We start from the raw sequence: 24236 nt of genomic DNA, 5'->3' as shown, positions 1-24236 counted from the left end.
TCAACAGTTCTCTTGGGTATATACCAAAAAGAATTGAAATTAGGTACTAAAAAGAACACTTTTCTTTTCATACATAAATATCCATAGCAGCCCTATACGCAATAGCCAAGAGGTGTGAATAATGCAAATGTCCCATGGGGGACTACTGCATAAACGAATGTGCTATATCTGTGCAATGGATTATTACACAGCCATATAAAGGAACAAGGAAAAGATGTATGCTACAATGTGGATGCTACAACGTTAAAAACATGTTACATCAAAGAGCCAGACACAAAAGGTCCCACATTGCATGATTCCATTTATGTGAAATACTTAGAATAAGTAAATCCCTGGAGGAAGAAGGCAGACTGTGGTCTGCAGGGGCTAAAGGGAGAGCAAATGGCAAGTAACTGCTTAGTGAGTACTCTCGGGGGATGAAAATGGTTTGGAACTAGACAAAGGTGGTGGCTGCGTAATAACATTATGAATGTACTAAATGACACTGATTTGTTCACTTTGAAATGGTTAATTTTGTATGTGAGTTTTACTTCAAACAAAAAAAGCAAAATATAATCTTAATATCAGTTTTAAAAAGAAAATCAAACCTATTAATAATAGTAATCTCTGTAGTATAGAGTTACAAGTATGTTTGGTTTTCTTCTTTTTGCTAAATAACATTTTGCACAATTTTCTTATGAACAGGCATTACTCTTAAATGATATTTTAAAATGCAGTTTATTGCCCTCAACTGCATGTTCAGGCAAAGGAAGAAAAAATCTCTGGTTAGGACTGGCCTGGTGTGGACAAGGGTAAAAAATAGGTCTACCAGTTATAAAAGATATAATATTCAGATCTTAACAGTGACCCTGAGCTGAGCATTTTTCCTCTCAACTATTCCCTAAGAGTTATGCAGATGGAGACAAAAAGGAGGCAATATTTGAAGTGTATGTAGACTCTCCCTGTTTATGCGGAGTGATCAGACCTTTTGACTAGGGATGCTGTGCAATGGGGAGGATTTGAAAAAGTGTTAATGCTAATGACAAAAAGTGTCAGGGAGTAGCAATAAAGGTGCCCCCTTTACCGCAGCCACACTGGAAATAAAGATGCGAGCTAGACAACTCAAGTGGCTGAGGCAGTGACTGGACAGGGTGGAGAACAAGTCATTCTCCAAGATACTGTGTAAGTGACAGTAGACAGCTGCTTTGCTTCTCCTGTGAACCCGGAGAGCTACTTAAATAGTACCAGAATGCTTTTTGCTTCTATATTGGGAAGGACTTGATTCCAAGAGTAGTGGCTTCTCTAATGTGAGCCCAAGAGAGACTTTCATTCTGTCCTTTAAGAATACATCTAGTTAAGACTTAAAACCTCCAGACAAGGGGACTTGGAAAAGATTCTTGCAAATGAGATAATTCTGTAGCCTTGGATCTAATTAACTTGCTTGAAGAGTCTGACTTATTTATGAGAGGTGAGCTCTGGAAAGATTGAGAGCCAAAACATCTCACCCAAATTCCAGTCCGGACCCTCCTGATGAAGATGCTGGGGCTAGATCCCATTTTCTCTAACAGATGCATAGGGGCAAACTAGAAAAGAACATCCGATAGACTCGAGATCTGTTGTGAACTGTTCAAATATTCATGTCTCAATCTAGTTTTAACTATGAGTGAAAAGGTGCGCATGGGTCTGTAAACGGGATAATCAGCAGCAGGAGGGCAAGTGGCAACCCCAGAAAGTGTGAGGAAATGGCTGCAGAGTTTCTCTTGCTTTGACACAGAGCCATGAAGGTATAGCGCAAGTCACAAACACAGCAGTGAAATCCCTGGTGCTGGAATGCCCGGCTGTAAGCCCTCTTCAGATAAAAAGGAAAGAATGTAGTTAAGAACTTTATCATTTGAAATACCTGTCCCCAGGGACCTGCCTGCCAGGACGCACATTCTGGCTGCTGACAGGTCTGCGTGGAAGCTGGCTTGGTCTCAGGGTCACAGAGTCTATCGTTTAATCGATCTTCACCGAACTGACACCAGACCTGACGGTGTCTGTGCCCTTTCCCACAGGTGACCAGGCACTGGAATGAAAGCACAGCCAGTCAGTGTCAGTTCTGGACAATGTGATGTGGGTCCTGGGGTGGTTTGTGGGTCAACAAGAGCAGGTGTGCCCTTTTCTCACAGCAATTCCTCTGTCTCAGGGAAATTTGTAAATATATCAAAACTAACTCCCTCCCTCCCTCCCTTCCCCCAACCCTCCCTTCCTTCCTTCCTTCTGTATTTATACAGGCTCTGGGCCAGTTTCAAGTACAGAATAAACTCGACATAGTACCATGAAATATTGAAGAACAGCGGTCATAGTTTTCTAGCATAGAGTTAAGTGTAGGGAATTCATGAGTCAGAACAACCTGGGTTTTAATCCAGAGGTCATGTGACCTCTCTATGCTTCAGTTTTCTCATCTATACCATGGGAACAGTAGTGCTTACTGCAAACAATTGTGAAAAATTGAAAATGACTCTAAGTAAAGTGCTTACCACATGCTCATTTAATAAATGTTAAATATAATCATCATTATTGTCTGTGCTCATTATAAAAAACTTGAAAAATGTTTGATTTTCCCAGCTTCTACTTTATCAAGCATTCTTGCAAAAGCTTGCTACTTAATTTGAAGTGATACTTCAGCTAATATTAGCTATCTAATAAAAATAAACCCACTACCTTCTTTTATCTTTTAAAAAACCATACTAGAGTTTAATCTAAGGCAGCTTATAAACAAAGAATGAAAACACTAAGTTCATTGTTAATTTGTTCAGGAATCAGACACTGTTACTTGTCTGCCATTAAACAGGCAATAATAGTAACCTTTTAAAATTCACATTTTAGCCCTGGCTGGTGTAGCTCAGTGGATTGAGCATGGGCCTGTGCAGCAAAGGGTTGCCAGTTCAAGTCCTAGTCAGGGCACATACCTGGGTTGCAGGCCAGGTCCCCAGTAGGGGACACATGAGAGGCAACCACACACTGATGTTTCTCTCCCACTCTTTCTCCTTCCCTTCCCCCTCTCTAAAAATAAAACAAATAAAATACTTTTTTAAAATTCACATTTTATTTGATGCTGAAAGTAAACAGTTACTCTGCCTTTTTATGGATGAGATAAGGGCATGCACACAGAAGCTGTTAACAGAAAAAACCTCCTTCCTCACATTCCTGGCATTGCCCATAAATAAATAAACTTCAGTTTTCCTTCTACTTGTTCTCCAGAAAGAAGGTAGAAGGAGTCACGTACTCAGTGAGACTCTCATGGGGCTATGTTATAATGAGTGCTAGCACGAGCATAAAAGCAAGGAAGAGGCTCTAGCATATTTGTCTAGCTATCCTGGGGTCACCTGTGCTCAGTGATGAAGGGTTCACCTTGCACTTCATAAGGGAAGGGGCAAGGAAGGCATACCAGGACCACTCAGCCTGGTCCTTTCCCTTTTCCAAGTTTCCACTAGCAACTGAATAGATAAGTCAGGTAAGTCACTCACTGGTGTCTAATTCTCCTATTTTATTTTTATTATTAAAAAATATTGTTCAATTACAGTCATCCCCATTCTCCCCCATTAGTCTCCCCTGCCCTACCCACCCCCATCCTACATTCAATTCTCCCCCCATCCCATTGTCTTAATTCTCCTATTTTAAAGACGAGGAAGTAGGACACCTTATTATTTACTTTAAATCTAAGCCAGTGCAGCTTTATAATTACTAAAGCCTCAATTCCTTTTACAGTGACTTAGCTAGGGCTCAAAGAGGAGAGGAGGTGAGGGACTAGAACTTGAAAGTCACCAATAAAAGCTGCTGTGGTGGGCAATCCAGCTCAAACCACTGTGCCTCTGAAGTTGCAAGTGGAGCAATCACATCCAGTATGACAGCCATGGGGTGAGCAGAGGACTAGAGTTGCTGTTTCCTCAACAGGAGAAGGGAGAAAGGTGCAATGGGCTTAAACTTGAACAGCCCAGGGGGGAACTTGGACTTAGAGTATCAAGGATGACCTAGGGGAAATAACAACCCCCCCATCTCACCTCTGACCAGTCTCCTGATTTCCACTGTGGACAAGGTAACTCATTGCACCTCTGAATGGTGACTTTATCTTGATGTATGCATTTGCTATCATCCAGGACATCATTTCGTGTGTTGACACAAATAGCCCTTCTCCTCTGGATTCCACCACCACAGCTTTCAGAACACTGAAAAGACAAAAAACTAAATAAAATGGAGTTTCTGATCAAGCATGCTCAAGATCCTGGCTTGTCTCTGCCAGAGCTTAGAAACAGCCAACCAACCAACCAACAAACCAACCATCCTTGGTCAATTCTAATTGTTATTTTGGGACAATCTGTTCAAGTTATCAATTTATTTGCCCAATTTATAATGAAGTCAGTATTAGTGAATGGGCAAAGGAAAGCAAAATTGGAAATGGCCTATGGGGTATGGAAAAAGTTATTGAATAATTTGGTCTACCATTACCAATTTTCCACATGCCATAGCCATGTCAAGCATTACAAATTAATTCTGCTACTCTTTTTCCATACAGCTAAATGGGGCTTCTTAACACAGCCCTAATGAATGAATAAGTTGATTCATTACCATCAACTAATCAGACTTTGCTTTCAAGAAGAATCTCTTTCAGAGAGAATCAACTTACTTCAGTCCAAGCAGAATAGCGCCAGCCTCCTGTGTTACATTCTCCTGAGCATTTTTCCTGGTTGCTTGGTTTGGGGTGACTGCTGCAAAAACTGTCATCCACCTTCTCGATCTTCCCATCTAGCCGGCTATATTTGGCACAGGAGATGTCTAATGTGCGGTACCCTAAACCACACTGGGCACTACATTCACTCCTGCTAGCAACGTGCCACCTGTGCATAACAATGGAGAAAGACCAAGAGTTCTGTCACATGTCTTATCTACACTCAACTGGTGGAAGACTTGAGTTCATTGTTCTTCCTTAACTCCTCAAATACCATGAAACTGAAAGCCACAGTCAGCAACTGAAATTCAATTTTAAACCAACATATTCCTGTAGTTTTTCATGGCCACCAATGTACATGGAAGTCACGGAATGATAACTAGAGGCTCTGTTTTTGTAAAGATTTTCCCATGCTACAGTCAATCAAAAAGTCAAGCAAAAAAAAAAATCTACTGAAATTCAACGGAGGAAAACAAAAGCAATTTTATGTTTAAAAGGTTCACGTTCCACAGCATTTCATTTATCAAGCAGGCTGCTTTTAAGAGAGAACTACTGTAGGAAACTCTCCTCAGAAAATCTCCTTTATGTAGGCCTATGCCAGAGAGTGCTCAGTAAATATCCTGTGAATTTATAAAAGAATGGATAATTTGGACTGTAATTGTGAATTTCAATGTGCTGAACTGTGAGTAAAGGCCTTAAGTTCCTTGAAGACAAGGATCATAGTGCACACAATTCAATTATACATTAAAAAAAATCCTTATTTTTTTAGAGCAGTTTTGGGTCCATGGTAAAGTTGAGAAGAAGAGATTTCTGATAAACCCCTTGCCCCCTCAGTGCACACAATCAACTCTACCACCCGCATCCCCCCAGCATGGCACATTGTTGTAATAGATCAACCTAAACTGACACACTGTTATCACCCAAAGTCCATAGTTTACATTAAGGTTCACTTTCAGTGTTGTACATACCATGGGTTTGCACAAATGTATAATGACATGTATTCATCAGTATAATGTCATAGAGTGTTTTCACTGCCTTAAAAATCTGTGTTCCACCTATTCACTCGTCACTGAATTATACATCTTTATAATTAGACTTGAATCTATAAATCTTTGTCATATACAGTACTTTTCATCTATAGTACCCTATAATGAGCCTTTCTTGGCACATAGTAGGTGCTTAGAATGGGATAATAAATTGACTTGTTTTTTGATGCCCAGGAATATGATCAGTGCTTATAATAAAAAAAATGCTTAAACTGAATAGAATAGTCTAAATAAATACACTAAAAATATTGTGCTGATTAAATCTAACAATTAAAGATTATTTTCTTCATAGTCTTCATTTGGATTTACTCTTGACTGTTAATTCTGTATTGTTCAGAAATTCAGTTGTTTGGCAAACACCAATGCCCTATGAATTCTTCCATGCACACCTGTTCTGGACAAGGATTCAGGAAGTAAACGTGTATTGGATATGGACATGTGCTTATCTTGCAAACCCTCACAAATGTTCAAAAGTAGGCCAGAGTTGACCTACTTTCGTATTCGGCAAGTAAAGTGGGCTACCAAGATTTGCTGTTCCAGTGATAGAATATATTGGGGATTTTGCCCTAACTGGAACATTTATAAATGAGGGGCAGTAAAACAATGCTTTATCCCATCCTGTCCAACTTTAATCTGGGTGAAGCCCTGCTTCCCTAAGGAAGTAAGGCAAAAATATGGACCAATTCAGCAGAGGCATCTGGAACTTCGATCTGCCATTTGATTCTTGACTATCTTCTCTTTGCCTTCCTTACCATTTCCTTGTGGAATGGTTATTTTCCATCCTGGATAAGGGAGGCAAGAGTCCCACCCCACAAGAAAACATCCCAGCAGCTCAGGCTGCAAAACTATAATAGAGTCTTTATGACATTCACACAATCCCTGGAATTTGAGCAGAGAACCTGAAAAGTGCAAAAGGTCATAAAACTGCCTTGGGAAACTTTTCCAAAATAATACTTTGGGGAAAGTTCTTCTCAAAAGTATTATTTGCTTCATAGTCTCTCCCTGGAGGGTTGTCTCAACTTCAGTGTTCTGAATTCATTCAGTTTGTTTCATGCAACGATGGTATTTTATTACCATATTTCAGAAAAGCAAAGTGTTAAGTGGAGACAGAAAAAAAAAAACATGATGTCCCTGTGAGTGTGTGCAGCACTATGGCATTAAATGATTTGGGAGCTACTGGTTTAAGCAGAGTTCTGTACTGCAGAGCTTCTCAGGGCCTTCACAATGTTAGTCAGCTCTGTGAATGTCCACACAGAGGAGGAGATGGTCAGTAAGGGTTCTCCAACATGCTGGTCTGCCACAATTGTCTTGTGGGATTAAGGTTCCACAGACGTGCTTTGGAAAAAACTATTTTAGACTGTAACCAATTAGTAATAATCCTCTCTTCAGTCTTTCAGTTTTACAAATAGCCACTTGACAATAATTAGTACAAATCACAATTATAGCAACTGTCAGGTAGACAGAAGAAAGACAAAACACCTTCTTTGGGCTTGGTTTGTATCTTTTTTTCTCTTTTCTTTTTTTTAAATTTATTTTTTTATTGATTATGCCATTACAGTTGTTCTATTCCCCCCTTCATTCCCTTCCACCCTACCCCTCTATCCCCACCATTACCCCCCCCTTTAGTTTATGACCATGTGTCTCAAGTTCTTTAGATTCTATATTTCCCATACGATTCTTGCCCCCCATCTATTTTCTATCTACTGTCTATGCTACTTATTTTCTGTACCTTCTCCCCCCTTCTCCTCCTCCCACTCCCCTGTTGCTAACCCTCCTTGAGATCTTCATTTCTATGTTTCCGCTCCTGATCTAGCTGTCCTTTTAGTTTGCTTTTGTTTTAGGTGTGGTTGTTAATAACTGTGAGTTTGCTGTCCTTTCACTGTTCATGTTTTTTTAACTTCTTTTTCTTAGATAAGTCCCTTTAGCACTTCATATAGTAAGGGCTTGGTGAGGATGAACTCCTTGAATTTGATCTTATTTGAGAAGCACTTTATCTGTCCTTCCATTCTAAATGAAAGCTTTGCTGGATAGAGCAATCTTGGTTGTAGGTCTTTGGATTCCATGACTTGGAATACCTCTTTCCAGCCCCTTCTTGCCTGGAAGGTCTCTTTTGAGAAATTAGCCAATAGTCTGATAGGAACTCCTTTGTAGGTGACTGTCCCCTTATCTCTTGCTGCTTCTAGGATTCTCTCCTTCATTTTAATCTTGGCTAATGTAATGATGATGTGCCTTGGTGTGTTCCTTCTTGGGTCCAACTTCTTTGGGACTCTCTGAGCTTCCTGGATTTCCTGGAAGTCTATTTCCTTTGCCAGATTGGGGAAGTTCTCCTTTGTTATTTGTTCAAATAAGTTTTCCACTGGTGGCTGTTCCTTTCCCCCTCTGGTACCCCTATAATTCGGATGTTGGAGCGTTTAAAGATGTCCTGGAGGTTCCTAAGCCTCTCCTCATTTTTTTTGAATTCTTGCTTCTTCACTCTTTTCTATTTGGCCATTATTTGCTTTCTTTTGGTCCACTCCATTGATTTGAGTCCCACTTTCCTTTTCATCACTATTGGTTTCCTGTGCAATTCCATTCATTTCAATTAGTTTTGCTTTCATATGTTTCTCTAATTTGTGGCTATAATCAACCAGTTCTGTGAGGATCCTGATCACCAGTGTTTTAAACTGTGCATCTGAGAGTTTTCTATTTCTTCATTGCTTAGATTTATAGGCTTTGGGGATTTGAGATCTTCTTGAGCCATTTTTGGTCTGTTAGTGCCCGTTAAGTATGAGGAGTGGAGCCTTGGACTCCCAGGTCACTGGGTTGTGAGGTTGTATGTCGGGGTGTGGTCAGAGTGGGGAAATGGCGACCCCCTCTGCTGTTTCGCGCCACTGGGTGAGGAGCAGAGCCTTAGGTGGTTCACCAGGGCAGGGCCACTCAGGTCGCTGGGTTATGAAGCTGTATGTGGAGGCGGGGTCAGAGCGGGGAAATGGAGGCGCCCTCTGCTGCTGCTTGCCGCTGGGGCCTGCTGGGTCCAGTCTAATCACCCACTCCCTCGCTTGTCTATCTGCACACGAATGCACGACTACAGTCAACCCACAGCCCTGCTCCCTCGCTGGTTCCCTGCGGTTGCTCGCTGGGTGGCTCACTAGGTCCAACCCTGCACCTGGGTTCCATGCGCCTGAGTCTGTCTGACCAAGTTTTCCTGTGCAACCCTGCTCCGCCAGCTGCTGGTTTCACCCCTCTTACCAGTCAGGCTGAAGAATTTGTTGTTATTAGACTTCCAAAAAGTTCAATTTTCTGTGTTCTGGTTGTGTTTTCTGTTGCTAATATTTAGTTGTCTCTAAATTTGGTTGTGTGAGAAAGCACGGCGTCTCCACCCATGCCTCCATCTTGGCAGAATTCTCGGTTTGTATCTTTGTATGCTTTTCTGTGAACAACTTTATTTTTCCAACAATCCATAAAAGCCATAAAGATATGAGTGAGTGATGACAAATGAAAACAATCTTCTATTTAATTTTAGATATAAGCATACACGTGTCTAGTTATTATTAGGCTTTATAAGCTAATCCTAAATTTCCCTTTTCTTCCTTCCATTTTTAAATTCTTACTCATAAGCTGTTACTTGTACCAGACATTTCTACCAAAAAACACAGCTACAATTCCTTCACCTTCTTTTCTTTAATCAGCTAGAGGTGCTACCATCATTGAAGCCTGTTCCCTGAGCTGCTGTTTTCATTTGGTTTCAGTAGAGTCTAAGTATTTCTTTTTTAAGTATAAAAAACGTTGACTTTCTCTGAATGGGAAATTTAGAATAGCAACTTTGATGCACCTACTATATAATGAAATAAGACTTTAAGCCCTGGTTTTACCTAGGTATTATGAAATGATTTTTAATAAAAGTTAGAGAATGAGTTATAGAATCAGAAAGAGCTGGTGTGAATGCAAGCTCTAACACTTTTAGGTATTTACCACAGGTAAGCAACTTAACTTCACCAAGCTTCAGTATCCTCATCTGTGAAATGGGGGAAAATAGGATCCATTTCCCAGGGCTACTATGAAGATTATGAAGCAAGGCATACATAGCACTTAACATGACGGTATATGGCACCCTCTCAAAAAAGTAGCTATTATTATTATTATTATTGCCACTACTACTACTATTACTACTACTACTACTGGATATTTTATTCACAGCCAACTTCAAGTATCATATAACTCCACATAAACAAGGGGTGTCAAACTCATTTTCACTGGGGGCCACATCAGCCTCGTGGTTGCTTTCAAAGGGCCAAAATAATTTTAGGACTGTATAAATGTGACTACTCCTTACCTGTTAAGGAGCTGAAATTACATTCAGCCCTTTAAAGGCAACTGCGAGGACGTGGGTTTGACACCCCTGACATAAATCAATAACACAATTTGAGGAGATATCCAGTTAAGATCTTCCATACAATTCTACAGAAAAGTCTCATGGATTCAAGGCTACCTTTCAATGTATTTGTTTTCTAAAATTTGCGTTAATATTTGGTTTATGTCTGAAAGCTTCAAGTGCCAGAGAGACTTTGGAGAACATTGGATTAGCCAGCATCATTACAAACTACATTGTGGCTTATTGTGGAATCTGTTTGAAGTGCAAAATTTTAGTTTCTTGAAGTAACAGTTCAAACATTAATCTCCATCATGAAATTGTTGCTTCATGGGTAAACTTAAGCAGGGTTCTTAAAAAATCTTTTCTTTTTTATGGTCATGTTCCAGTACTTGAAATGCTTTGCACTTCCCTACAATTATAATTGTCATCCCTACAATTATAAGAGCATGCTTAGTGCTACAGACAGAAGTCCCACAATATCTGCATTTACCTTTCGGAACTGCCCTGTCACCAGACTCTCCTGGTCTGATTCCATGCAGAAATGACAGAGAAGGGGTCTAAGTAAGATAGAGAACAGGGATGGGGCAGAAAACTCCTGGGAGTTATTTCTTTTCACAAAGAAAGAAAAGCTACACAAAATGAAATCAGTGAGTATTGCTAATTATGCCTGAATTAAAAATGAAAATAGCTTTCTCCAAGGTTTTAAGAATTCAGGCTCAAGGATCAAACAGAGCATGTTTAAGCCCCACCTTTTCACTAACTAGTTGTGTGACCTTGGGCAGTTTGCTTAACTTTTCTCAGCTTCTGTTTTCCTTATCTGTTAATTTAGAATAATAATAAAAATGCCTATGTCACTGTGTTGTTTAGTAGGTTACTAATAAGATAATTAATAGAACATTAATTTAATATGATATTAATTAATTAATAAGATTTATATATAAAAGAACTCTTACTAACATAAGACTATTAATAAGATAATATATAATTGTTAAATGTAGTCCTTAGTAAATGGTTGACTCTATTATTACTTTCAGAGTAGTTATCACTCTGAATAACATAATTATTATTAATGTTATAATGGTGTTTTCAGTGATAACTGATATAAGGCTAATTATAAAATGTCACCTTCCCCAGTTTATTGAGGGTGTGCTTCAAGGACTCTACCCTCCAATTCAATGTTTCCCCTCTAAACTTTAGTGATTGATTCAGGTCAGCATTAACTAGCTAATTATTTTTCTAAAAAGATTTTTAACTCTAACTTAACTCAATTCGCTGAAGCAATGGGTTCATATGGATGTTATCTATAACAATAAATACTGCCTAGTATAAATGTCTGCGTTTTAATGCCTTGGGTTTTTCTTTCTACAATGACCTCCATCAGTGCTTTTTGACAAGCCATGAGAAAGCACATTAGTGACACTGAGTGGAGAGGAAGTGTTGTGGGATGGAAAGAGCCAGGGCTTTAAAGTCAGAGACTTCAGATCGGGACTGGCAAAGATGTAACACTTATGCTATGTCTCTCCAACCTATTCCTGTGACAGACATGACTAATTGATGACAGCACTGCTCTTCTCTCTTATAACCTTGAGAATGCCTTACTATTTTCACTCCAGCACTACAGGCTGCCAATACCACTTAAGAGGATTTGGCATGATGATATGGAACATGAAAATGCTTGTCCATCTTGCTTCTCATGAATGGTGAGACCTTAACAGATTTCCAAACTATTCTACATTTATATGTGTGTGTGTGTGTGTGTGTATATATATTTCTGTAGAAGGAGGTTAAAGCACCAACTCATCTTACCAGCATTTAACTGATATGTAGACTATCCAATGCAACTTCCAGGTTACTTAATATTCAAACACAACACAGTCAACCTTGCAGGCAAATGGGGAAACTAAAGAATTTTGCACCCATCACTATTTTTTTGGCTCAGATTTCAGATTTCTCTTAGATAAAAAAGTGAGTGGATATTTAGACATTTATATACAGATTTTCTTCTAATTCCTTCTATGACTCTACCTCAGTACACTGTAACTTTCATGTGCATAAGAGTTCTACCGGGGCTTATATACTCTGGGTGAGTATAGAACATCACAGGTATTTTGAATAATAAAGTTTCCCCCTTATCTGTTGACTTTCAAACTAAACCTTTGCATAAGATGTGACTCAACCATAATAATGCCCACAGGAAAATAATGCCCACTTGCCAAAAACAGGAAAACTGTTTTTGGCAAGTGCCATGTTTTACTAGTTGGTTTTAATCCTTAAGAAAGGGATAAGATGTTTGCAGGTGTATGTGTTGGATTATCAGTTTCAGAGGGATGGGAAATTGGTTAATGCTTCATTTCACAGAAACACAAGGAAGGGGATTAAAGCCCAACACCCCGTGCACCTGCTCCTGCTCCTGTTCCTGTTGCTCACATGCAGAGACCTCCTGCAAGACCCTCACAACTCATTCGTAAAGACCATGGGGAAACACTGGCCTTACCTCAAATCACAGTCTGTGCCACAGGGTTCAGTGATGGGTCCTGGCTGGGGCAGCCGATAGCACCTTTGATCAGAAACTGCAAGCTGATCAGATTCCCTGGTACAAACAGGTTTTCGTTTCCGCTCCCCTAAGCAGCAGGAAAAATTAGAGAGAGTATCCTATTCCACTTACTATTTAGACCAGGGATTGGTAAACATTTCCTGTAAAGGATTAGATAGTAAATATTTTTGTAGGCCATACGACCTTTGTTGAAACTACTCAGCCCTGCCATTATAGGGCAAAAGCAGCTGCTCACAGGCAGCATGTAAAAACTTGGTGTGTCTGTGTTCCAATAAAATTTTTATTTATAAAAGCAGGCAGTGGGCTGGAATTGGCCCACTGGCTATGGTTTGCCAACCCCTAATTTAGACAAAAGGAAACAAAATAAATAACATATCATACAACTCCCAAATCTATGTTTCTGGAAAGTCAAAGTGACAGCTGATTCATTTGGCTTCACACATGTGTGTGGACCTCTCAGGATGAGAAACCCCTAACAGGATCCCAAAGACCTAAAAAAGCTTAACAGGCCGACCAAAAGTGATGAGACAGACTCAGTACAGAGGTTAGAGAATGCATGCAGAGAGAAAGTTGTATAAAGAGCATGCATATTTGACTGTTTCTTTAAAAAATTTAAAAACACCTTAATTCTTTTTTTAACTCAAAATATCTCAAAGTGAAACAAATCAAATAGAGAAAGAATGATGTGACCTCACTTATATGTGAAATCAAAAAAGAATACCAAACTCAGAGAAATAGAGTTCAGAAAAGTGGTTGCCAGAGGTGTGGGCAGAAGGTAGGGGGTGGACAAAATGGCTTGAAAGTGGTCAAAGCTACAAACTTTCAGTTACGAGATAAATAAGTCCTGGGGCTGTCACGTGCAGCATGGTGACTGTAGTTAATAATACTGTCTTGTCTATTTGCAAGTTGCTAAGAGAGTAGATCTTAAAAGTTCTCAGGGCAACAAAAAAATTGTAACCATGTGTGATAATGGATGATAACAAACTTATGGTGGTAATTATTTTGCATTTATTAAATCATTACATTGTATACCTTAAACTTATAGAATGTTATGATATCAATCATATGTCAATCAAACTGGAAAAACAAACAAACCAAAGGAGTACCTCCAATCCCCCAAACTCAACCTAAAAGCTGATACCTTGGCAGGGTTTGCTGCAGGCCTGCCAGGGCCCGTGAATGTTCCAGTAGAAGTGCTGGGGCTCATCTTCTATTGGAATGTTGAAGGAATAGCGCACATCGGGGTTGTGCAGCTTCCCCACCGACAACACCTGGGATGTTCAGACAAAAGGGAGATGATGTCTGCAAGTCTGTCTGGTCATCCCGAGTGGAGGAAAAGGGTTGTGGGCTCGTGGTCAAGATTTTACCTGAAGCAAAAGGTCTTCTTCAATGCGATCTGTGCAGTTAATTCTCTCGACTGCATTGTAAGACCCACTGTATTCTAGCAGAGTATTCCCAACATAGATTTCCTTTTTGGCCATTGTGACAACAAAGTCTCCATTTAGCAAGAATTCACCTGTGCTGTTTGATAAAGCTGTAGATGAGAAAGCAGAATACACTGACTTGCTGCCAACTCAATGTATAAAATACAAAATAACACTTTGTTAAAGGATCCATAGTAATGGACAATAGGGTGGGGAATGACTGAGGGAGCAGGGCTGGGTGGGGGTGGGCAAGGCAGGGGAGAGCAATGGGGGAAAATTGGGACAACTGTAATTGAATAACAATAAGAATTTAAAAAAACAACACTTTGACAGAGAGTCAGAGTGCAAAGAACATGGACTTTCAGGCAAATAGGCATGGACTCAAATCCTAATTTTGCCTCTCGCTGGCTATGTGTCCTTGGGGAATCACTTTCTCTCACACACTCTCCATTTCTTTATTTCTAAAACAGATAGCAACACCACCCTTCAAGGTGACTCTCAAAATTAAGAGACAATATAAGCATCCTAATTAGCCTAAGGTTTGTTACACAAGCCTCACAGTTGCAGGATTACAGAGGGAAGCAGAAGTGTTAGGATTTGAAAATATTTACAATGAACTAAACATGTACAAAATTGGCTGTCACACGAATATCCCTCTCTATTTTACATTACAGTTAGTTGGGATTATTAAATCGATGTTAGTCTTCTTTGACAGATGTGAAAATCTGAAAATCCACAGTCAATGTGATGCTACAATGTCACTTTTTCGGTGAGGCCCACAGTAGTGACCAGCCTCCGATACAGGCCCAATGACCTTTGCCTTCTCCAAGTCCCCTCGTGTGTCATTCCCTCCCACACTGAATAGCACTGACTGTGTTGTCACTAGGACATTGCAGAAATGACAGTGTGACTTCCAAAGCCAAGTCAAAAACACTGTGGCTCCACCTTGCTCTTCCTTCAATCTCTGGTCTTAGGAAAAGCCAGCCATCATATTGTAAAGAAACCAAAGCAGCCCCATTGAGGGGCTTGTTGGAAATAGCAGCAAAGAACCCAAGCCTTCTACCAACCTGTCAAGTTTCAGATCCCGTCACAGTCTTGACTGCCATGTCATGAGACATCTCAAGCCAGAAACACCCAGCTAGGCTGCTCTCAAACTCCTGTCTCACAAAAACTGGGGCACAGCTTACATTTGTTTTTCTAAGCCATTGTGTTTTGAGATCATTTGTTAAACCATAAAAGCTGTTCAACAGACTTGCCCAGATCACTATTTTTTAAAGCTGCAACACCCTGCCCCTGCCAGCACAGATGCTCACTTCCTACACCATTTCCTGCCTTCCTTTCTTCCTGCGGCACTTTGTTGATGGGCTCTCTCCCCAAACAAGAATGTCTTCCCCGTGAGGACAAGGATGTAGGGACGGCCCTATTCACCTCTATGCACATCCCAGCTTCCGAAAGAGAACTTGGTGCAATAGATGCTCAATAAATACTTTGGAAGAATAAATGAAGCTACTGCAGACCTTGCAAAAGATGAAACAAACAGTAAAGCTGAAAAAGTAATGTTGGAAAACTGCCTGCAACGAATGCCAAAATGTTGGCCAACAAAGAACCTGACAGACTAGTGAAAAACGTAGGAAAGAAAACAGACAAGGAGAATGAGGTGACCTCTGCTTTCAGAAGAATAATTTGTTTATCAAGGTGTCAAAAGAGACCATTGTGAAAGTGAGTAAAGCCCCAGAAGTCTTTTTAAAAAATGATTTCCTTTCAGAATTTACTGTTAAAAATTCAAATGTTAAATGAAGAATATACTACTCTGATATATGACTTGACTGGAAAGCTCAGCAAAAAAATTTATCAACTGGTTTTTTCTCCATTCTCAAAACCTGGGCACGGCAGAAATTAAAATGTAATTTCTTTGAACCTAAGAATAAGAAAAATAAATGTATTCTCATACTTTTTGATCAGTTTCTTTCCCCTTAGTATTTATGATTAAAATTTTGGTTTTAAATAGTAGTGCTCCTACTCCACAGTACCCCTGCTCTTTGAATAATGAATCCTCCTAAGTATTGGGCTGGACATGAAGTAGGCACTCAACAGATCAGAGCTATTAAACATTCAGGCTCTGAAAAAAATACTAGAGAAAAGCCCCCTTATCCTTTATAAATTGTACATGATTAGCAAATATCAGCAGGAAAGGAACCCTTGAAATGTCCAGGCTATGTGTTTAGGTTAATAAGGGGAACATGGAAATTTAACTGATGGTTAGCAAATAGGTTTTGTCCTGAGCACCAATGCCCACCAGTTGACACTAACTGACCAAGAAACTATGCAGGACAGGAGTCATTGGCAGCTTCATGTCTCAGCATCATTTTAATGAAAATTTGTCTTGGTTGTGGGATGGGGAGTGGCCCAAATGTCCTAATCCTAAGTGTTTGCCAGATCATCATCTGTCTTTCATCAACACAGATAGTGCAATGTCTTTCACTGTGCAGGCAGAAGCAATGTGTACGTAGGAGAGGTTTAGAGGATTTAGGGGGAAGTAGGTATGTAACCCTTACGTGGTGATCAAAGAGGGCTGAGACAAGCTCTGAATGTTCTTTGTGGCTCAGTAGCAGTAAGGTGCTTGCTCTCCTGCACAGGTGAACCTCACAGAGCTCACTAAACTGAACACGGTCCTGATACAAAGACCGCTCTTTGCAGGGTCAGGAATTAAGCACTGAATTCTAACCGTAATCCAGCACTTCACTATCACAATTCCCACCCAAGTAAGCCCCATCTGGGCCTTGAGGGAAGAATAAGATGCTTAACATGAAATGGTGGGGAAGAATGTAGCAACACAGGAAAAAAACTTTAAAAAAGATTTAAAAAAACCCTCCAAAATCATGGCTGCTTTTTCTTAGCTCAAAATTCTTTGGTAGTCCCTAATACCTACAGAATTTTAGTTCAAATTCCTTAAAATAACTTTTCTATATCTTTACAAATCTTATTCTGACCTATTTTTCCAGCCTAACCATTCAGTCCCACTGATTAACCTCGATTTCCAGTCACGTGTATCCCTGTCTGGTTAGTCATACAGTTTTCTACAGAGAGGCAGAAACTGAAGTGGTTAAGGGTGTAGGATCTGAAGTCAGACCGACAAGGATTCCAATTCTTCCTTTCTGTTTGTGTGATCTTGAGTAAGTTACTTAACCTCTCTAAGCCTCAGTTTCTTCCTCTGTAAAATGGATTTCCCACAGGATTGTTAAGAACATTAAACACAATAGTACACACAGGCTTCTGTTCCTGAGAGATCATCATCCCTTTATATGCACTGTCGCCTTACCATATCTTTATTGATGCCTAATGTACGAATGAGAAAAGCATGACTTAAATAACAGTAAAACATTTTCCCAGGGCCAGATGACTTTCCATCATGGAAGTCTGTCTCCAAAGCCTGTTAACTATGAAAGTTTCCCAGGAAAGATGTCAACAAATGTTTGTTAAATGAGTAAACAAATTCATGCATTATTTTTCCTATGTACAAACAGAAACCAAGTATGTTTAGCTATGAATTTTTTTCAACTTAAATACTTTGCTTTTGCTAGGCTGCATAAGCCCCTGTAGTAAAATTGCCATTTAAAAATGTACTTTTATAATGCCAAGAAAGATCCTAGTCCATAGTAGGTGCTCAAACAATAATGTGGAAATGAGGAGTGAATGACTGAACCTGACATTCATGACTGCTTCCTGCCAAGTAACTGTTTTTTTTGTCAGCGTGAACCTCTGACAACCTCATCTCTCCTGCAACTTCCACCATATGAGACCCAGCAGCCAGGCAAATGCACAAATTTCAATGGGTCACTGATTGGACATGAAGTTGTTTCCATGGCACCTGGGGCCTCCTGCAGCTGCCTCCTACTGTGGCTCCCTTACGTGGTGATGGCAGGACATGCTGCCAGCAAAATTACCCAGTTCTTTCAAGTGAAGTGGGTACTAACTGCCCAGTCGATGTTTCCCTAAAGTGGGGAAATGAGATGTCACAAGGCCAGTCTGTAAATTAAGCTATAATTCAATTTTGTTCATATTCAAAGAGCAGCCATTTATTTTAGGTCAACTCTGGGGCTCTTTTCCAAAGTCTCCAGGCTTCTTCTTGTACTCTTGCTAACTTGATCATTTCACCCTCACTGTATCCCCTTATCCCAGAGACGGTGAGTAAGGAATGAGATAGGAGTCACTGCGTGAAGTGACGTTCCGCTTTACCTTGAACTGAATCGATTCCTGTCTTCCCATTGCTACAATTAATCAAGGGCTACATGTACTGGAGACAAATAAGTATCACAGAAACCACTCCTTTTTCTCCTCAAGAAATACCATCATGGTGGTACTGGGTACAGCCTGGCTTTAACTCAATGGGAGGGAGGCATCTGTGTGAAAGAGTGACCTTTGACAGGGAGATTTTCTGCTTCAGTACCTTGTGAAACAAATAGTTTCCTGAAAATAACAGTCTATTGCCCAACCTCCTGCTAATGTGATTAGAGGAGCTAATTTCCTGGCTTCATTTCCCCCACATTTCGCCCATCAGAGCTGGGTCGCGACAAAGACCCTCTCTCTCCTAGAAATGGCTCCCTCCCCAAAACATGGAGAAAGAATATGGATGGGGTGACCTTACAAAGATTATGGGGGGTAAGGATGAAGATTGCTTAGCAATGAAACAGCTGTGAATACACTTGAGAAAGGTCTAGTAGTGGGTTTTTAGACCTTCTTAGAGCATTTACTGCACCTTTCTTGAAGTCAAGAGCAAACTTTCACACATACCAGACCTGATGACATCATATTCTTCCTAACTTGTTAAGAAACCACTGCCAGGCTCAAAGGCTCCGAACTCTCACCCTTCACACTCAGTGACCTGTGACCTGCCATCTCTGCCTGCACACTTGTCATGTGCATCCAGAGACATGTTCTTTTGCTAACAGATGAGTTGACCATTCCATTCCATTAAAGAGCCATGACTGCCTCAGACTGCCTGTCCCAGATGACAAGTCTTTAATTCTGCTTTCATTCTTTACCAAAAGATTCAGAAACCTTCAGTGAGGAATAAAAGGTTATCAGAAGGCCTTCCTCACTTCAGGTACCTGACCTGATTAATGAAGTTGAATTGAATTGAGGCCCCTACCTTAAAAAAAAGATTATTTTTTCAAGAAAAAGAAGAGTAAGGGAGAATCCTTCTCCCTTTCAGGGAAAAGAAAGGAGGTCAACATGGCTTTCAGGTCTCAGGAAATTAATTTATAAAGGAGGTCGTATGCAATGCTGCTGGATTTAACTAGAAAGTAGTAAGGTGACATGCTCAAATTAATAACCCAATGTATGAAGAAAAATGTTTAACCCATTTTCACAGTGATAGAATGACAAGTGTGGGATTGTCAAAAAATAATAATTTGAAAAGAACCCCCAAGACCTTTGTTAACTGTCTTATAAAGTTGCCACTCATTTAGATACTTAGGATGTGGAAAGTTGATTTAGCCACTGAGTAATTAATTCCAACTAAGACTTTATGTTCTTCAAAAGAAGGGGTGACTCTGTCTATTTCCATGGTAATCCCATCCCCCATTAAGCACACAGTAGGTACTCCTTAATGAGAAATGGTTGTTCAGCAATTCAGTAATCATGTACTTAGCATCATGTGTAGGCTTTATATCAAAAGCTACAGATATAAAGACACAGCCTCTGACTTTAAAACCTAGTGGTCACATGATAGATAAAATACAATTTGTCCCATGTTTGTCGATGGCCACTTCATCCTCTCAGTTGCTCAGGTCCAAACCTTGAAGTCACACTCTCTTTCTCTCACATACCATAATCAATCCATCAACAAATCATAATGCCTCTGCCTTCAGAAGTTTACCATGTACCATACCTCTGCTGCAACCACTTGGGAACAAACCACCAGTGTCCCATGGATTATGGCAGTAACTTCCTAACCTAGTCTCCTGCTTCTGCCCTATACCCTCCCCAATCATCTATTCTTAACATACCAGCTAGAGTCCTTTGAAAAATAAACACAATTATATCATGCTATTACTCACTCAAAACCCCAGGTAGTTCCCCATTTCTCTCAGTATAATCCTTTCAATGGTTACCTGGCCCTTTCTGATCTAGCCCTGATACATGTTTAAACTAGTCTAGGATTCTCTGTGCTCACTCTGCTCCAGCCACACTAGACTCCCTCTACTCTTGGAACAATCCAGACATGCTCCTCCTTCAAGGATCTCGGACTGGTTGTTCCCTCTGCTTGGAATATTCTTCCATCAGGTATCTTGTTACCTTTTACTACATTTCAGATAGTTCAACATCACTGTTCCCAGCCCATCCTCAATATCCCTATTTCCATTATGCTGCTCTATTTTCTAATAGCCTATTATCATCTTCAAACACTATGTAGTTTGCTCATCTATTAAGTTAATGTCTATTTACTGTAGTGATTCTCAACCAGTGTGCCCTAAGAATTTCAAAACATGCAATACTTAACTACTGAGTCAGGGGGACTGACCTCTTCTCTTTTAGATGATCAAATTTAAAAAATGACCAATACAACAATTGCAATCCTGCGTGAATGAATAAAAGTTATACCTATTTTGCCAGATCAGCATAAAATATAATATATTTTTGGCATGCTGCAGAATTTTAGTAGTTGGTGTATGTGTGCCATGAGATGAGCAAAGTTGAAAATCACTGCTCTACCCCTACCGAAAAATTAGTTTCAAGAAAACAGATTTTTATTTATTTTTAATTTTTTCCATTTTGTTATTGTGCTTAGCACATATGAAATAAATGGCTGATTGAATGAATAATGGCACACTGAAGAAGACACTATAATGGAGTCATGTCTAAATACTGTATTTAATTAGCATGCTTGGCCCAAGGATCACTGTCTATCTGATGAAAGATTTCATACAGACATTCAGAAATATAGAAAGAGGTTTTAATTTAAGTAATACTCATTTACTATTTCAGTATGCTCAAATGTTTGGAGAAGCCGCAACAGAGATTGTATTCAGGTGGGTAAATAGAGTTCCTGTCTAGACATTATAAGACAGAATGTATATTAGCACATTCATTTCTTTTAAAAACTGAATGCCCAGCCAGGCTGCCCTGATTTCATCTAGATTGGAGTGCAAGCCATGCTGCTTTTCATGGCCAGGACGACTCTGGCTGTGCAAGTTGGTTGTGACCAGTTGAACCCCTTTCTATCATGACACCATGTCCATGTACTCTTTTTAATTAAAAATGGCTGGCAAATTTCATAATCACTAATTGCAGTTTATGGAATGATAAATTGAAGTGAGAGTGGGCTGAGCAAACTGTTGAAAAATGAACACAGGGTTGTTGGTGTCTTGTGGTTTAAATATAAGGAACAGATATGAATTAATCATGTGCCTGAGCATGGTGAGAGAAGGATGAAGAATCTGTAAAGTAACAAGGTGGGCCATTCTAGTAATGACATGAGAAAAATATTACCACTATAGAACCTTTTAGAATGATCAGGCATATTGAAATACTGAATAAGTCCACCAGAGGTCTGCTCTTGGTTAGAGCTGATAATGTAAAAATTGTCAGGTAATACCTCTAATAAAACATTTGCAAGTCAGTTATCCACAGGATAGATTATTTGAAAAAGACTCAAAGAGTAATGATTTTATGCTAACTTATAAGGCAAGTACTTCAAAATTTGATTTAGGGCCTTTCTATTTTTTAAGACACAGAGTAAAGTCCTTGATATTGACTAGTATAACTACGTGACTCTTAAATCAATGCTCTGAGTGTGTACATATCAGGGAGAAATGAAATAGTGAATTTCAAGATCAATTTCTTTTATGAGAATACATGACACCTGAAAGCTCTCCATGTGCAATGGGGAAAGGAAGTAGTTAGTATCTGCCAGCTGCTCCAGAAAACCAGATTTCCTGCAAATAGTAGGGGCACCATCTCACCTAAGTAGTTATCATCCTCTGGTCTCCCTGAGAAGCTGTGCTGCCGCACATCAATACTGGTAGCACCAGCTGGAATCCGGACCACTGTATTATAACCTGAAAAGAATGAAGCAGAAATTCAGTATTCCATAGGACGGTTCACTTTCTCTAAGCTCAGAAAAAAGTGTGGGAGACAAAGGAATATAATGTAGCTCTCACTACGGGTGCCTTATAGACAGATGGGTAATGCAACTCAACAAGATTGATCTTACTGCTTGACATTACTTTTTACATATTACATATGGTGAACGATTGTCACACTTGGAACACTTTCTCTCTCATGGTTGTTAGGAACAGAATCTTACCATATTTTGCTGTATTAAATGTTCCTGCCACTGTTTTGCATGAAGAATTATCGCCACCACACACCCCACATTTATCTTTCCGGGCTTTTGAGTTTAAAACATGATCACATCCAGCTTGCTTTTAAAAAGAAAACATTTGAAGTAAGTATTGCTTCAATAGTCTACCTCCATATAATGTTTATTATAATTATAATTAAACATTACAATAAGTATTATAAAGATTATAAAACAATAAGCTATGTGTTTCTTTGCATGATGTACCTTCAAAATGACAACCAAGTTAAATCTCTTTAAGCTTGCAAGGGTTGAGAACTCAAACTTGCTATGGAAAATATGGTCCTTGGACCAGCAGCCCTGAGCATCCCGGGTGCTGTGAGAAAGGCAGATTCTTGAGTCCCACTGAGATCTATTGAATCACAGTAGATTTTCTCGCAGGTTAACAAGCTCCTTAGGTGCTGCATCTACAGATTCAAGTTTGACAAGCACTAGTCTACAGATAAGTGGAGTAAATGAAAATAATCACTTGGGATTGGAAAAAAGGAATCAGTGAGGACTGTACCTAATTAAAGAGCTCACATCCTATCTTAAGGGAGCAGCTGCTGTGCACTCCAGGCTACTTCCACCATAAAGAAACAGGAGCCTAGTGTTGACATTTCCCAATTTTTCAAGACAAGCTGGAAATCTTATTTTATGTGAAGTTGCCTATGGTTAAATATTGACCATGAATGGAGGACAAAGATGGCTGCAGACCACCACTTTGAGGCTTGAGGCTCCAGATATCCTCCTGAATTTCTTCACATCTCAATGCAAAGCACAAGTGTAGACAACAGCAATAACCAGAAGACCAGGAAGACAGAGTTCACATTCTCATCCATATGATTCCTTTGTAAAACTAGTCTCCAAGGAGAAACTCAAGTGCTACTATAATGTGAACTGACAAGGAGGCAGTATGCACTGTAAGCCATGAACTGGGAAGTGGGAATGCTCTCAGGTGCTCTGTCAATCAGATCCTCCTGATCAAAAGCTCAAATCTGCAATGGACCATGTGAAAGAAACAGACATAGCAGCTCATAGGTCTGCTGTGTTAGGAATGATTTCTGACTGTGAGCCCAGTGAAATGGTATGAAGTCCTTGAGAAATCACTGCTCTAGTGCTTTACCATTGGTCAGAAATTTCTGGATTTCTCTTTGAAGGGTAAATAACAGGCATGACTCAGGCAAAAGCTATCCTGCTTAAATTCAGAAAGACAAATCTGAGTGAGGCCAGCTCTTCCTCATATGATCATTCTGAAGCAGAGCTATTCATCTTAGAAACTGCTGTTAGGAAGCATTTGGCTCTAACCTTAAGCACCGAGGTTACAATACAGTAAAGAAGTGTTTGTGTAAATTATTGCAATAAATCTTCACAGGGAGGTTTTGTGCAGACCCCCCAGAGAGGCTGATAATGTCAAGAAAAATCCAGAGCAGTGGTTCTCAAACTTTGGTATGCATCAGAATCAGGGGATGCTGATGCTGCTCTGGGGACCTCACTTTGAGAACCACTGCCCCAGAGACAGTGCACAGGAATTAGCAGCTGCTACCCTGTCAAGAAAGCCACAGACCGCAGCTTGGCAGTAAGACAACACAGTGACAAAAACACCATTTGGTACTTACCCGGCAAAGGCCTTGGACACAGATATCACTGGTGTTCTCACCACATGGGGTCCCATCTATCACTTTGTCTCGGAGCTGATAATAGACTGTGCTCCCTACCACCCTGCAGAACAACCTACATCGGTCCTTCAACAAAACTAGAGAGGAGAGACATAATGCAGTGTGACTTTCGAGCCTGGACCCACACCAACCTGCCAACCATGCACACAACCCC

The 24236-nt window shown here is 40.0% G+C and overlaps 1 protein-coding gene across 3 annotated transcripts in view; it reads right to left on the bottom strand.

The window, feature by feature from the left end:
- Positions 1 to 24236, bottom strand: part of ADAMTS9 (ADAM metallopeptidase with thrombospondin type 1 motif 9) — a 184180-nt gene that overhangs the window by 91389 nt on the left and 68555 nt on the right. For all 3 annotated transcript variants that reach the window (XM_037136121.2, XM_037136122.2, XM_037136123.2), the window contains 9 exons: positions 24023 to 24159; positions 22371 to 22488; positions 22027 to 22122; positions 14006 to 14172; positions 13780 to 13909; positions 12579 to 12705; positions 4646 to 4856; positions 4023 to 4187; positions 1880 to 2044 (listed from right to left, as the gene is read on the bottom strand). In XM_037136121.2, the coding sequence (XP_036992016.2) occupies positions 1880 to 2044; positions 4023 to 4187; positions 4646 to 4856; positions 12579 to 12705; positions 13780 to 13909; positions 14006 to 14172; positions 22027 to 22122; positions 22371 to 22488; positions 24023 to 24159 (1316 nt within the window). The remainder of the gene's footprint in view (positions 1 to 1879; positions 2045 to 4022; positions 4188 to 4645; positions 4857 to 12578; positions 12706 to 13779; positions 13910 to 14005; positions 14173 to 22026; positions 22123 to 22370; positions 22489 to 24022; positions 24160 to 24236) is intronic.

This window comes from Artibeus jamaicensis, unplaced genomic scaffold (genome assembly GCF_021234435.1).
Source record: "Artibeus jamaicensis isolate MK-2021 breed Jamaican fruit bat unplaced genomic scaffold, CSHL_Jam_final contig_519, whole genome shotgun sequence".
In the NCBI taxonomy this organism is placed as follows: Eukaryota; Metazoa; Chordata; class Mammalia; order Chiroptera; family Phyllostomidae; genus Artibeus; species Artibeus jamaicensis.
Note: the sequence above shows the minus strand (reverse complement) of the source record. Positions and strands in the feature narration are given on the sequence as shown.